We start from the raw sequence: 16,318 nt of genomic DNA on the forward strand, positions 1-16,318 counted from the left end.
AAGGGCAGCGTCGGGATTTCGCCCGCCCCGCCCCGCCCCGCCATCTGGAGTTTAGGTGGGAAATGCGGATTGATTGTGTAAGGCACGTAGTTCTTGGTATGAAGCTGTCTCTCATGTGGCTACAAAAAAAGAATTTTCCTCCCTTTTTTTCCTTTTTAAAATTAATTAATTTCCTCTTCTTTTTTTGAGACTCTTGAAGGTTTGGTGGGGGTCCCACAATTCGATTAGGCTACGTTTGGTAGTCAGGATAAAATTCAGGATATGATAAATTTTATCCTATCCCATGTTTGGTGTCTGCTCAAGATAAAATAAAGTTGGATATAAGAGGGATATAGCCTGGATAAAATTATCCCATGGGGGAGATGGGATAAAGGTGGATAAAATTTCTAAGATCTATAATATAAAAGTTATTTTTCTCGTATAACAAACTTGTTAAATTAATAAAATTAAAATAATATTTGAATGTAAATAATATTTGAATTTTAATATAAAAAACTCGAAATAACAATAAATTCATTTTTATTTTTATTTATATATTCAAATTTCTTTCTATCTTATGATATAAATTTCATATATATATATATATATACACACACATTTAGTATTTATATTTATTACATATTTTAGGCATATTTGACAAATATTATTTGTATAGTTTACTATTCAATAAATTTTTATTTGAGAATGATGGAAGGGCAAGAAATAAAAAAGAAAATAATTAAAAAAGAGGGGGAAAAATAATAAATAAATATGAAATAGGTAAGAGTGTTGTGAGAAATTTTTATCATCTCTGTTTGTGCAATTTTTAGGTTACACTGATATAACGTTCATAGCAAATAATGGACATGGTACTATATGAAAATATCCGGCTTTATTACTGCGATTCACCAAACAGTAGATAGGATATAGCAAATCCTTTGGATTTCATATCATATCCTATCCAATCCTATCCTGAATAAAAATTCGGACGACCAAACGCAGCCTTAGGGTTTCTTGAACATGTGAAAGGTGGTGAGCCAACATTTAGGTGGACACAACCATGAATTTGTTAGAACCAACAACACTAGTGGTGCTTTGCCAGGGGGTTCATTTTGCATGTACGAAAAGGCGAGCACGTCGAAACAAAACGATGTTATATGAAACGGAACGAAGATGGAAGGAATCTTTGCCCTAAAGAAAAGGGAACCGATAAAGATTTCGATCTTGAACTTTTGTCGAGAAGTCTTGTGAAATATCTGCATCTTTTGTCGACAAACTTAATGATTCGCATGGCTCAACAGAACGGATAGATTCGCAATATGGAAAGTTAAAAGATGTCCGTCGAGGCTTTAGTGTAACTTATAGCCCGATGTGGTCTTGGATCGGTCAACTGCTTGTGTTAGGGCCTGTTTGGTTCAACTTTGAAAATGCTACTTGGGGGAATGCAAATACCTTTGGGTGAAAGCCCAATGGGGAAATGCAAATGGTGTTTGGTAAAAATATTTTGTAAAGCTACTTTGGCAAAAATATAGTGTTTGGTGAATTTTTTTTGCAAATGGACTTTGAGAATTATCTTATTTATTAAAAAAAAAAACAAAACCTACCCATTGCCGGAGCCGACTGCCGGCGGCCGTCGCCCGAGGTCGGGCGACCCCCAGCGAGCCAGATCCGCCGCCGCCGGCGGTCGCCCGAGGCCAGATGACCCTCGGCGGGGTCGCACGACCCAAGCGACGGCCGCTTGGGTCGCGCGACCCGAGCGGCGGCCATTTGAGGTCGCGCGACCCGGGCGACCATCGCACGGGTCGTGCGACCTCGCCGAGGGTCGCCTGGCCTCGGGCGACCGCCGGCGGCGGCGGATCTGGCTCGCTGGGGGTCGCCCGACCCCAGGCGACCTCGCCGGCCCTTCTCCCTTGCCGGCCCTTCTGGTGAAGAAGATGAACAGCTTCAAGCCCCAAAAAAAAAAATGTGAACAGTAGCATTCGGGAATGCTGAAAGCCGAAGGTTGATCCGGACCAGCATTGGGCTTTCAGCATTTGGAATGCTAGCATTTGGCCAATACTAGGCTAAATGCTGAATTAAACACTCCAGCATTTTGGGAAGGGGCTTTCGAGGCCCAAAGCCCCTTCCCAAAGTTGAACCAAACACCCCCAGTCCTTTTAACAAGAAGTCTTTCCTCCCCTTCTTAAGAGCTAATTCCCTAAAAAATCGTCAACTTTAGATCCAATCTCAATTTTGTTCTCAACTTTTCTTTGTCTAAAGAAAGATCCTCGACTTTTGCTCTAGTCCCAAATCTACCAACGTATCCAAAAATCACCATCAATTTCTTCAAGATTATCAGCATCAGGAGGGCTGTTGTTATTCCATACAAATGTGTCGGTTTTGATAAAGATGCATGCTCTGATAATGGATCCCTAACTAACCTTTATGTTGGTAATTTCAAAGAAATCAGCAGCAATTCTTTGACGTGCGGGCGGATTCGGGAATAAAGTAAAAATCGAAAGATTTCTTTCAGACAAAAAAAAAAGAGCTCGGGGCAGAATTGAGATCGGACCTAAAGTTCGAGATTACTTTTTAAGGAACTGGGCCCATTCGCTAGAGCATATGGGCCCAATTTCAAAGCCCATTCGCCGGGCTCTGGAAACGGGCTTTCCGGGCCCATCTATGTCCCCAGATTTTCGGAATCATAAGAGAGACTCTCTCCCTCCCTCTCTCTCTCTCTCTCTCTAGAGCACGCCAAAAACCCACATAAAACCCTTATTATATCTTCCTTCCTTCCTTCTCCTCCCACACGTACAGAGAAAATCACCGACTCTTGCGCGCGCGCAGGGAAGGGAAGGGAGGGGAGGGAGATGGACCTCGACGACGATCTCGACGACCTCGGCAATCCCGCCCCGGCCCCCGCCCCGTCCCGAGCCACCAAGTTCGCTCCCAAGTTCGCTCCCAAGTCCTCCAAGGCACCGCTCAGGCCCAAGCCGAAGCTCGAGGACCCGGCGCCGGCGCCGGCGACGGAGCCGCGGCGAGCCGATGCTCCGATCCCGAGCAAGAAGGAGGAAGGAGATGAAGAAGACGGGGAAGGGAAGGATTTGAAGCCGCCGGTCGGTGTCGCGGCGGCGGCGGCGCGGGAGGAGTCGGAGCCGGAGCCGTCGACCTCGAACGGGGTTGCGCCAATGGAAGCGGACCGCAAGCCGGAGGAGGAGGAGGAGGAGGAGGATCAGCAGGAGGAAGCGGTGCCGATGGACGCGGACGGCGGCGGCGGCGTGGGCGACGAGGTCGTGCGCGAGATCGACGTCTACTTCAATCCTTCCATCGGCGCCAGCGCTCAGGTTGTTCTCGTCTTCGAGTCGAGGTTTTTCCCGGGGAGTTTCTTTTTCCTGGAATTAGGATAATCTGTTTGCCGGTTAATTCTCATCGCTTTGTGCTGTGAGGCTTGCGGAGGAGGATCTGAGGAGTGAATTCTCGTTTTCGTTTTCAGTTGTACGTGATGCAGTATCCGCTGAGACCGTCGTGGCGGCCGTACGAAATGGACGAGCGTTGCGAGGAGGTAAGCGACTTGATTTTGTGATTGGCTAGCTTTGTTTTGCGCTGAAACTTTTGGGAGGAAAGAAGGTTTTTGTGTCTTGAATCTGCCTTTTTGTTACGTAGGTCAGGGTGAAATCGGGCGGTTCCGAAATCGAAGTCGATTTGTCCATTGACGTGGACTCCAAGAATTATGACGGCGAATGCAGTAGCAGATTAATGATGACAAAGCAGGTTTGATCTTTATTTCAGGTTCCAGTGTCTGAGTAGCGAATTCTTAATGTGTGTCGTTTCTGCCTTAAGATAATGCGATACGGCTGTTTGAATTTTGTCATTTTAGGTATAATTTTTGGCTCCATATTATTTAATTTGTGAGGGAAATATCGGTATGACCACTTAAAAGGCTCGTAGATGCAGAATCTAGGTTTCCTTAAGAGGGTCGTCAAAAGATGTAATACTGAAATATTTGGCAGGGAGAAATTTTCGCTCACAAGCTTTTATGAGCCTCAGTAATTTGCTTGATTATGTCGATTTCTCTTTTCGCTCGGCCTTTTCCTTTTCCTTTTTGTTTTGCTTCGTTTCCCTTCATTTTGTGCTCTGCTTCTGCCTTTCAATCGATAGATGTTTTGGATGTTCCCATCCATGTGTCTGGTTTTGTATCTGTTTGGATAAGTTCAGTGACACTCTAATGATTCGGTATTTAATATCTCTCTTTAGACTTTGTCATCTTCATGGAGGCCACCCTGTGCAACTGGCTATGCTGTTGGTGTTTTGATGGACAACAAGGTATTTGCATATCCTGACTTCCACTGTAGTGCTTTTTGAAAATGTTTTTTCGTTAGCTACTGAAAATTCAGTTGTCATATGAGCTGCTATAATGGAGTGGCAAATAACTGCAAATGCTCACTGGAGAGAAGCTTTGTGTCATGGCATGGTTTAGTCTGAGATGGAAGTTCAGCCATGATCTCTAATCCTTTTGCACAGCTTTCATACGGCAATAGATATATGGGGAGGAAGTCAATTAGAATCATGTTGGCTGATGGAATCGGTTTATTGAAAAGCTAAAACGCTTTTCTTCGTATCAGACCTTTGGAGGAGAATCTGTGTTATTGGTTTCTCAATTAGACAGATTGCAGATTCTATATAATGGTAATGTGCGAGGCTTAAACATTAAAATATCTCTTTCAGCAAAAGTGAGATTGGCAAATTGTTGCTTGTATTATTGACTTAGATTGAAGGAATCGGTGTTCAAGGTTCTAGTTCTAACGTCATTTCAGCTGCCCCTTTTTCTCTTAATTTCCAGTGCTTTGAAATATCAAGTAAATGGGTAATTTGGTGCTTTTCATTCTTTGTGTGATTTAAGAGTTATCTTATGACATATGCTTGAATTTTGTTTAACGTTTAACCTTGAATGACTTGAAGTGTTGAAGGATACAATATGTCAGTTATCTCTCCTATTTATGATGGAGATATGAGAAGAGTTTAAGATGGTTTTTCCCCATGAACTGGAGTGATTATTTTTTCCCTCGGTGATCATTAAACTAAAGCCATGTTTTGACTGTAAAAGGGCAGTTTGTTTGCACATGCCATGGATGCTGGTACTTCAAATTTCCCGCCTTTTAGGTGAAAATGCTCTTAACTTTGTGGCTGAATTAGCAAGAACCGACATAACAGCCAATAATGCTTTTGTGCTGTATTATTCTTACAGCTTGGTCATTTGCCTTTTAGGAGTTATTTTAGGCCATGTCTTCCATTTCATCTTGCAGCTATACTTGAACCCTGTACATGCAGTGGTACAGCTTCGACCGTCGATGGCCCATCTTACTTCTGATTCCTCAAAGAAGAACTATGTCAAGGGCGAAAATGAAGTCAGTGTTAAAGCAGAAGAATCGAACGAAGAAAAATCTGCCGGTTCATCTAAGAAGCAGGTTATGTTTCCATTTGATCCTCTTCCTTTTTCCCTTTTAGTGTAGCTTTTTATTCTGGACTAGGCTTTTCAACCTTATGATATGCCAAACCCGGTGCAACATTACAATATATTCTATGCATTAGAAAAACCCGCACTAAAGGAGAAAGCAACATTTTTCGTATCCAGGAAGGCTCACTATATTTTCTAATTACGGTGGTAACAATGTTATAGAAATTTAGTGAGCGGCCGAAATAGAAAAATGAGAGTTTTGCACTTTTCTGTCAATTAATATGTACCTCACAGTGGAGTTTCATTCTAATGTGATGCATGGCTGTGCTGAAATGTGTGCTTATGTGCGTGTACAAAATCATAGATGTAGAGATACATACATACGTTGTTGCTTGTGTCTGTGATTTGCAGACACTTTGTTTTTCCTTTTTTCGTTATCTCATTTATTTTACAGTTCATTATGCATCTGTCTACCCTTTTGTGGTTGCTGATTGCGTAGCTATAGGACCGGGAGCAGTAATCAATGTTATAATTCCTCATTGTGTATATCTCTATGGCAGGCCAAAAAAATGGCATCTTCTGCTGAACAAGAGTTAGAGAATGATGAGGTATGTGACCCTTAATCATACACGCCAGAATGCTGATTATGCAGCATTTATTGGTTTGAAGCAGATAATCACGTTTCGTTTAATATATTGCCTTTTGTCATGAAGATAAATTCCCTTTATGACATTGTCTCTGATGCTCCATCTCTTTTTTTTTTGCTCTATACTTATATGAATACTAAATGGGGCACCAAGTGAACTGGCATAGGCCATGCAGATAAACTTTACAATCCCTCTTGACTTAATTGTATTCTCCTAGACATATTCCTATTGTACATAAATTTGATGCATAGCTAGATTAGTTTGTGGAAAGATAACATGCTGGAGACACCAGCGACTTAGATTTTGAATTTTGGCAACTTCAGCGGGATCAGAAGAAATTTTACATTCTGTATCCAAGGATATGTGAAAAATATATTAAGACAGAAAGTATTTAGAAATCCGAGACTAGTATCATGCTTGGCATTCTGTTCACTTATATTCAATAAATATGTTATCTATAGATTCAAGCTGTTTTTTCCTTAAATTCCACAAGTTTTTACTAAATAGGTCTAGTACTGACGGACAGATGTTCCTCTAGAATAATCAAATGTAAAACAAATGTACACTACTTTTGATTTTCTCATCATGGATTTGGTTTTGAACTGAAGAAATCTTTAGTTGTTTATTTGATTAAGGGGTGTCGATGGGGGTTGACTGTTATTCTTCTAAATGTTGGATCTTTTCAGCTCTGGATTCAATTGGAGTACCATAGCTCAAAGAGTGATCTATCAACCCATTATCTACACGGAATGACGGCAGAAGAAAATTCTCCTATTCTTTTCGCAATGAATCCGTGTGTACCATTCTCTGAAACCAAAATCTGTTTTCTCTCGCTACTTAAATGTAGTACTGCAACTCGTTTCAAATCACAAAGTGTCTGGTTATATTTTACCTCACGTACTCCTAAGTCCTGAATTATTGTATTCCTTTGCAGGTGTGATTATGTTGATTTATTATGTCCAGGAGTGCACAAGCAGAACCTCAAAACAAATGGTGCTTCGAGAAGGTAGGGTTGTTCTCTATTCCTCCAAGGTTGTCATGATCGGGATTCTACATAGGATTGTTTTGAGGTCTGTGGAGATTGTTTCGTAAGATTGGATTGAGGATTGTAAAATCCTACATTTTTTTTTTGTCAAATCGAGGCCTAAAATCTGAAATTTACATATTTTTTTATGCAATTACATACTTGTTAATACCAAATAAGAGGGAGTAAAGCTACAAAATTAGACCTCTAACTTGTGAGGAGGTGAACGTGCGAAGTTTCGCATCATCATTTGTTTTATTAATATCCAACTTACGCAAGAAATAGCATTCTGGTATATTTTTTGAAAACAAGCATGCCATTTAGAAATTTAAATGACTATTCTTCCTTATTTTCTTCACAATTAATAAAGCTCCAAAGTAATAACTTGCCAAAGCTTCTGGCTCTGTTATTAGAAGTGTCCTTCCTTTTTCACTAATTTGCTATTCTAACTAGACATTTTGCATTATTAATGTTCAACTTAAGCAAAACATAGCATCCTGGCATATATATGTCATTTAGAAATTTAAATGACTATTCTTCTTTATTTTCTTTAAAATTAATAAAGCTCCAAAATATTAACCTGCCAAAGCTTCTGGTTCTGTTATTAGAATCGTTTCCTTAGTAAGTCGCTATTCTAACTAGTCATTTTGGGCCTGTCTTGATAGGCTTTTACTTTTTGCTCAATATAAATCTTGCAATGGACACACTATGACTTTTCTTAAATCATAGCATTTGAAACGTAAACAACATACAAATTTTGGCACTTATCCTTTTTTTTTTCTGCCTATAGAGATTATTTAATGGATTCAACTATTTCCTTTTCTTGCTTAACTTTCTTTTTCTTAAGATTAGCAACGTAAAGATGATATTCATTTTTTTTGCTGTCTCCTGAATTTATTTATTGGATTCAACTATTCCTTTTTGTTTTTAAACTTTTTTTTGAATGTCGATAAAACTTGTAATGTCATAACTGATTGTTGTGGGAACCAAGGTCTTGTGTTTGTCTTAATTGTTGCTGAACATCCCATGCGCTTGTCTATGGGGTTTCAATGGGTGTTATATTCAGGTACTCTTCCTCTACTAATTGGCTTAAGATTTTTGGTTGGACTTTCTAACATTGTATCAAAGAGCCAAGTACGGACCTATTTTATTTCTATTTGAGCTCACAATTCGTCAATTCCACAAGCCTTTCCTTGTTTGGTTTGAATGTGAGAGGGGGTGTTGAGTATCCTACGTTGTGGGGTTTCACTTGGCCTGATATTCATGTAGTCTCCGTCCACCTGTCGACTTAAACTTTTTTGGGTTGGACTTTCTTAGAATTGTGCAACATTCTTGTACTTGATCTGCATAGACCGAGAAGATTGCAATTGTTCGATCCAGGATTAGCTTGTTATTCGTGCACATGACCTTCAAATTCATAATTATCCTTTTCAGGGCCCTATTGTCAACTCCACCGGATGAGAGAATTAGGATGATGCTTTGTCAGGTGTGTTGCCCCTTCACTTTTTTGTTCTATACACGCTTTGACGTGACAATGGCAGCAAGTAGATAAATGTCTCAGAATGGTGAATTCTGTTTTATCTTTGTATGAATGGCTATATTTTCCTTCATCCTAGTCGGAGGAAGGTTTCTGCAACCAGGCCTTTGATTGGTGATTAATAAGTGATGGACATTCTCCTGATACAAGCTTGACTACTCATAAATATAGGTGATATCCCTGTTTGTGACTCATCAATCAAATGATTAGTTGGATCAGGGAATACGGATTAATGGCCCTCCTCTAAATGCTTTCTATTTGTTGTAGGGTTTTTTGGGGTGAGGACTAAATGGATGTCATTTCATATGATATATCTATATTTTTCTTTCACATGTCAAACTGAAATTCGCTTTTTCTCTAGGGTCCTGAAGTGCATCGTTACAGTGCTCTAAGGTACAACGTTCCTGATGTTTCCGATGATGTCTTCCTGAGCGAATTACAGCGTAATGCTCTGTTGGTGCAAGGATGTTGGGTTCCCAAGACTGCATTGATATTACAAAGACCTTCTACTGAATCTCTGGTTAAAGGTTATCGCCTCGATGTGTGGGCTAGAGATTATACCCTTCTTAAGTTCAACAAGAAGCCTGTGGTTCACATCTCAGAACTACCTGTTAAGAAAATACTTGCTGATGCCATTAAAAAGTTCCTGATTGTCTTCGCCACTGAAAGGTCTTCCTTACGTGATTGGAAGTTTAAGCAGGAAACTGATGTTTCATTTATGAAAAAATATCCAGATATTGTAAGCAAGCAAAAGCGAATCTGGGAGGGCATTGAGACAGAAATAATGAAATCCTTGACGAAACCTGAGCAAGGTGACAAAATTGGAAGAGGTCAGGATAATTCAAAGAATGCTCAAACCAAAGTTGCCATTGCTAGTAGGGCAGACAAACCTCCAAGTTCAGACAAAACATCCATAAAAGCTACAAGCAGAGTTGCCCCTGGCAGGAGAACTATGTCAAATGAAACCCTTGAAGCTTTGCCAAAGGCTTTGCTGAAAATCTTTCAGAGTCACAAGGTTTGCGAGTATGGATGAGTGATTTCCATCTCTTTCCCCATTTTCCTTTCTGCACTAGCTATCACATATCACTTACACTGAATCAGATGACGACAATTATAAAGAAAGCTAGGTGCTTTTACTGGTCAGCAATTTTGAATTCCTCCATATTCTGTGTGCCCACATTTACTTTTTTCCTTTTTTGACTTTGTTTATGTGCTTTTAGTTTGTGAAGGCAATAATTCTTTTCTGTTCTTCCTTTTTTTTAACTTTCCGTTTGGGAGGACTGTGGATAAGGGTGGTGTACAGTTTTGGATGGAATTAAATTCTTTTCTTTTTTTACATCTCAATTGGGTCATCAGTCTAATGACCAAGGGCGATGTGTTAAACAACAAATACCAATATGAAGTCCAAATGCATCGGCCCCCACCAGCCATTCTTCTGTCTTTGGTCCTTTTTCCTTCTATTTTTGTCCCCTAGCTCGTGATAACGTCATCATGATTTTTGGATTTAACTTCTTCTGGAGAAACGTTTGAAACTTACTTAATGGTTGCCTTAAGTGGTTTCTGTTTTGGTTCTGTCCCCTGCTTTAGTATCTAACAAGGTTGAGTCAGGCCTTTTAGTATGATAAATCACAGTTGAGTTTTAATGTACGTATATTGTCTAAAGCCATCTGGCTAACCTAGTTCGGGCCAAGTCTTTGTTTTGAAGATGTACCCATAAAATTTAGAAAATATGTTCCCTTTCTTAACATGGCTGGACTAGTCACTTCTGAGAAGAGTTGTTAGATGAATTTTACATGGCAATTTATCTGCAGTTGTTCCGAGTTTCCCCTAGAGACTCATTGACCATGGTGGAATCATCTTGTTTGCAGCTTTCAGTTTATTTGTCAACGTCTGCGGGGTTTGGCACTTTCTCAGGCCACTCTTCCCAAAGCGGATCCTAGAATGGAAAAAGCTGCAGCACTTGGGGTTGATGCCCCTCCAGATGAACTTAAGAAAGTTATTGCACAAGTTGCAGTAAACATTCATGAGCTTTATGTTTTGAAGTCATCCCCAGAGCACCCAGAACTTGATCCATTGAGGTAATTAATGCAATAGCCATGTTTTTTTATGTTCTTCTTCTGCGATAAAATCTATGAATTGTCCCTTTTGAGGTATGATTTTTTGGGATTGGCCTGATTTTCCAACAGTTTGTCTTTTTGGGACCAAGGGCTGCCATCTTTTAAGCTGCTGTTTGTTGTCTTGTTTTTGAAATTTTCCAGTCATCCTTGCAGGGAAGTTGTTATACACCTCCTGATAGGTAAAGGACCCAATGCAACACTTAAGAGGGCCGAAATATTTCAAGCTGCCAAGATGGCTCTGAAGAGAGACATTGCAAATGCTGAATATACAAAGGTCAGCTTTATAGATATAGCTTACAGAGGCTTCTCTTTTTCTGACAAAAATCTATTTACCTTGAAAATGGGACTTTCTTTTGATGAGAAGTTCCAAGGTCCTTGATTCTTATAAACTCGAGATATAGTTCTTCATTGGGCATAGACACAACCACAGGACAAAAAAGAACTTATAATTGAACAAAAAGCAAATTCAATTGTGCTTGATTTTTCCTTTTTCTAATATTGCTTTAATATACAGTATTGGCTAATCATATGATTGGCACGGAAGAGGCGAGAAAGCAGATTGATTTGAGCGAACTCTGGTTCTTTCTTTGCTTAACAGAAACTAAACTTTTTACAGGTCATGAATGATCTGTGTGAATCCAAGGGTTCTTTCTGGTTTCTGAAAAGCAGCAACGTATGATTTACATGATCAGAACAATCAAGTGATGCAAGACATGCTTCAGTGCCTGGCGGAGAGTCCACATGGCATATCATAAGTTACTGACAAGAGAAGGTGAATTTACTTTGGGCTGAACCATCAAATATCGAGAGTGAAGTATCGCGATTTTGACCTAGTATTTTGTGGAGACGAGAAGACACAGAAGAGTTAAATCTCACTATTGAATACGATGACTCTCTTATGCATACGAGGGAAAATCGACAATTGGTATAGCGGTATTGGTGTCTAATTAATTCCGACTTCTGTTTCTTGTCTTGCTCTTGCGGCATTTTGAAGCTCTTGTGAGGTATTTTCCTGTAATTGCTTGTCATCCACCTTGAGGCGCTTATGGGCTGCACGAAATCTAAAGAACAAGTGAAGATGAGGGCAAAGTTGGGTTCGTCTTGCTAGCTTAGAGCGGTTTTATTTGCATGTACTGTCTCGCTTGAATCCGATGCTCTTTCTTCTGATCACAGAAATATTCGGAAGCATCGCTGCGAGGCTCACATAAGGTCAATTCTCTTTATTCGCAACTTTTTAACCATAATCGGTGCAGCGTTGGTAGCCTTAGGTGTAAATCATCTAAAAATTGCATGTGAACGAGAAGATGGAGTATGGATCCGGAATGGAAGAACTTCCACTATGGTCTTTAACCATGCGTTACTAGCTAACCTGAGCGGGTCAAGTATGTCTTGCTGCCTCTTGTGATCATATATTCCATGTTCTCGCTTTGCTTCGAAAGAGCGGGAGCAAATTTTGTGATTACCCAATTGCAGAGTTTGGTAAATTATTGTTCTACAACACACATGAACGTGTATAAATTTAGTAAAAACTAAATTGAAGTAGGGTTTTTCTTTTTGTTTTTCGGTCGAAAGATAAATATATTTTGATTTGGAGTACTTGTTGTAACTTCCGCTCATTGATAGTATATCACATTGTAGTTCGTAGCAAGTGTCACATGTTAATGAAAAGATAGTCAATGATGCGCAATTTCATTTACAATTAGACTGTAAATGGCAGAACTTAGGGTACAACGGGAAATATGATAAACACGGCTTCATTTGACACTTGAAGAGAATGGCAGAACTTAGGGTAAATCGGGAAACATGATAAACATACTTATATCCAAATTGCTGTCGCGCTCTGGTCCCTACTAGGATTAAAGAGAATGGCATGGCCGCCCTCCGATAAATAAAAGGAGAAGCCCTAAAACTACTCAACTTAATTGTGTCGAAATGGCAATTAGATGTAACTCTTACTGCAAAGTAATAGTCACCAGAAATACCAGATTTTCATGTAACAAATAATTTCAATGTACCTAACATTGCTATAAATTAACAAACAAAGAATCATATTCTCGAACCAACCCCGTGTACTCTTGTTAATGTAACAATCACTAATCCTTAGCCTCAGATTAGGAAAGGTTGAAAGGGGGGGGGGGGGGGGGGGAGTGGGTTGTGGTTTTCACTGCAAGTGGTTAATAACACTTCTATGGGATCAAGTTATGAATGACACGATCTTAAGATAGAAATGTATTCACATCAAACAAGTGGTAGAATAACCTCATGCAGAATATCAATATATTACATAATAAATAAGAGCCAACTTGAACTAAAACTCAATTACCCACGTCAAGAACCCTTGGAGTCATCCTTCGTCAAGTGACAAGACCCAAAAAACCATATCGAATCATATTTCCTGAAGGATTTTCTTTCCTTTTTTTCGAAAAATAAAACGTTATTTTGTCTGTCGTTGATTTGTTTTGTGTGTGGACGTCGACATTGTATGACTTGAAAAGCTGGCGACAAAGGGTTAAGAATCTGGCCAAACTAGTCAACTGCAATTATTGTCACTTGTCCTTTTCGAGTCAGTGACACTTGGAGACTTGTACACATTTTTTTTTTCCTTTTCGAGTTATGACAATAATCAAATCATATCTAACTGGGGACTTTCTCCTTTCTTTGGGCCAGAACAAGAGGCAGTAGAATCGAAGAGCTGTCTTTCTACGTAAACTCCAAAAAGAGGGAAACGCTTTCTGAATATTCAAATATGAGAAGGTTCTTGACCAAAAAAAAAAATATATATGAGAAGGTTGGAAGAATCAAAATTCACTTCTCTTCTGACTTCATTTAGGTAAAAAGAGACGGAAAGATAAAGAATCACAATTCGTGGGTCGTCCCCAGTCGCAGCACAGCACAGATGCCGACTTCATTTAGGTAAAAAGAGATGAAAAGTCTAGTGACATTGCACGTGTAAAACATCTATCCCATGGATTCGTACATGAATTTTATAAATCTAATCATTAGTGTGAAACCAAGAAGAAGTCAGCATTGGCACAATCTTAAAGCAAATCGATTGCATATTTAACAAGAGTCTGTACTCATGGCCGGCCCTGAAAGAAGGAGCAGGTTGGGTAATTCGAACTCTGAACTTGAGCAAGGGGCCTGAACACGCTTATCACATGAGCTGCTCTTTGCGGTTGATCTTAAGCTAAAGTATTGCGTATGCAACCCTACTTCATCCTTGAACGTTCTCGCTTTACTTTTCTTTCTCACAATCAATCTCGAAAGAGTTGATACTTTATCTCGACATAACATTTCTTTGTCACGCCCAATTAATAGATCAAAATGCTCACTGTTATACCACCTCAATTCAGTGTATGCCCCTTTTCTATGCCAAAACACATGATTTGCAAGGTGCTGATTGAAGAAAAAGCTTGTCTACTCTCAGTCTACGATGTACATATCAATACTAGATTCATCGTCTGTTCATAGCCATCACCACCATGCACTAGGACTCCAAGAGCTGCCACTGGAAGACAAGATATCACAAGGTCTATATCATCGAGGCACGCCACTTAGCTTTCATTTTCCATATAATTGATCTAAACCTGCGTATGGCCGAGTTGGTGGGCGCTTTCCTTCCCTCCTTAGAGGTTCTGGGTTCGAATCCCCGCTCAGTTCCGTAATTTAAGTGGGGGGCCCTGGCGGTGGGTTGCTGGGCTAATCTCTCCCGAGGTATAGGCGCCCCGATTACCCGTGCGGGCTCGTCCCCGGGGAATGGTGGCGGATCTTCGGTTACCAAAAAAAAAAAAAAAAACTTTATCATTAGTAGACAGGAAAATCAATTCACTAATATGAGCCTCAGATATACCCATCAATACTAGATTCACTGTTCGTTCATAATTTCCACCACCACCACTACCACCATGCGCCAGGATTCGAAGATCTGCCTTTTGGAAACTAAGATGTCACGATTCTGCATCATCAAGCAGGCCCCTTATCTGTTTCTCTGCAAATAATTCACCTAGACTTGTCATTTTATGTGGGATTTGGGGCCAACGGCAGAGACGTTTGGACCACTCACGGATCCTGAAATTGGCCATGCTCTTAGGGGTCCTTCATTTGATGGAGAGCTTACCATCTTCTCTTGTTGAGCCACGACAATGCCCACTTGAAGCATGGGGTTAATGTAACCTTAGGCCACCTTTTGACTCTTCTCCAGTACATTGGAATGGACCAACAACAACGAGAGTGACTAATTGTTTTGTCGGAATTACAATAGTACTTATCTACAAGAAGTTACAAAAATTCCACAATAGCATCTATTATCTAGTAACACTTATCTAAAAGAAGTTACATATCTGAAAATATGGCTATTCGGTAGTGACATTTCGATGTCGATGACTTTATCCCCATTAAAGGTTCTCATCAATTGTTATGTTTGCTATTGATAACTTTCTTGGCAAGTTGTCAATTATTTTCAAGATATCGATTGTTCTTTTCATCGACGACTTCTATTGTTTACCAAACTCTGCTATTATCAACTAAGTCTGTTACTTTTTGATTATAACTAATAGTTCGTCATTTTGGGTGTTAACACTAATCAAGTAATGTAACCGTACACATGGAAATAACAAGACCGACTTATGAAAATGGTGTGACGGAATCCAACTCGATATCGAAATAAGTAGACTGTACTCTGCATCCAGTAATTAGATGTTATTCAATCTTTTCACTTTACATTATTAATGAATAAGATTAAATTTTCATGACAATTAAATGTTGTCACTAAATTAATTGTTTTGGACCAAGATTGTGCGGAAGGGTAGCCACCCCAAAGGTAGGAGTTAAACTTGCTATCCTAATTAATCACTTTGTTTTAATCCATAACTTTTCAGAGTTCGTGGATTGGAGGTTTCCAAAGTTCAAGAATGCATTATAACTTTCCGGAGTTCAGCACCTATATTATGTAACGGTGCCAAAGCTTATGGGGTTTATTGAGCAATTATCCTTTTACTTTCATTTAATAATCCAAGGACACGATTACAATGACGCAGTTACCTGACATGAAACATCATGCGAGCTTCATGTCCTGGTTAAGTCCAAGCTCTTTAATATCTGCAAAAAAGTTTAAGCATAATTGGTCAGATTTTAACATATAAACTTCAGTTTCTCAGCTGGAAATCTCTTGACGCTCAAGCTAATCGTGCCATTCTAAGGGTTTACTTATTTTGCCTTGAATAAGATCAAATTGAAATCGCCAAAGCTATTGACATAATACAACTTTTACTATTAGCAGGTGAATTCATTCCTGAAATAGGTCGATATTTCCGTTTCGTGACCGTTCGCTAGAAAAAACAATCGGTATAGTAACGAATTATTCAGACCCTTTAATTAATTTTTGGCGGGCATGAAATTCAAGCCCCGCAAGTTGGCTTAAAGCAAATTTTTTCCAGCCGACAAAAGTCATTATACAATTCGCACCTACTCGAGATTGGTAAGCCTATGTTAATCCTAACCCTAATGATCCGGATCAAGGTTGTCAGGATCGTCCCGTCGTGTACTTAGCAGCACCTTGATTTGGTCGGCACCCCCTTTTCT

The 16,318-nt window shown here is 39.7% G+C and overlaps 1 protein-coding gene across 2 annotated transcripts; it reads left to right on the plus strand.

Moving 5' to 3' along the window:
* Positions 1–2,711: 2,711 nt before the first annotated feature.
* On the plus strand, positions 2,712–11,756 carry LOC115682493 (uncharacterized). 2 transcript variants are annotated; one of them, XM_030606722.2, is made up of 13 exons: positions 2,712–3,302; positions 3,452–3,520; positions 3,622–3,729; positions 4,213–4,281; positions 5,262–5,423; positions 5,974–6,021; positions 6,747–6,853; positions 6,995–7,066; positions 8,519–8,570; positions 8,983–9,644; positions 10,490–10,699; positions 10,892–11,012; positions 11,355–11,756. In XM_030606722.2, exons 1-13 carry the CDS (start codon positions 2,829–2,831, stop codon positions 11,415–11,417), a joined length of 2,217 nt encoding a protein of 738 aa, XP_030462582.2. In that variant the 5' UTR covers positions 2,712–2,828; the 3' UTR covers positions 11,418–11,756. The 2 variants fall into 2 exon arrangements, with proteins under 2 accessions (XP_030462582.2, XP_030462584.2); XM_030606724.2 differs by lacking the exons at positions 10,892–11,012; positions 11,355–11,756 and having other exon boundaries at positions 8,983–9,636; positions 10,490–10,563.
* The last annotated feature ends 4,562 nt before the right edge of the window (positions 11,757–16,318 follow it).

The sequence above is a fragment of the Syzygium oleosum genome, unplaced genomic scaffold (assembly GCF_021117445.2).
Source record: "Syzygium oleosum isolate NSW1041296 unplaced genomic scaffold, Sole_v2.1 Sole_v2.01, whole genome shotgun sequence".
In the NCBI taxonomy this organism is placed as follows: domain Eukaryota; kingdom Viridiplantae; phylum Streptophyta; class Magnoliopsida; order Myrtales; family Myrtaceae; genus Syzygium; species Syzygium oleosum.

Bases quoted from the DNA above. Each gene is read 5' to 3' on its own strand.
- LOC115682493 (XM_030606722.2), top strand. From the start codon at position 2,829: ATGGACCTCGACGACGATCTCGACGACCTCGGCAATCCCGCCCCGGCC. The intron at 8,571-8,982 runs GTGTGTTGCCCC...CTTTTTCTCTAG, and splicing joins TTAGGATGATGCTTTGTCAG to GGTCCTGAAGTGCATCGTTA. The intron at 10,700-10,891 runs GTAATTAATGCA...TCATCCTTGCAG, and splicing joins CCAGAACTTGATCCATTGAG to GGAAGTTGTTATACACCTCC.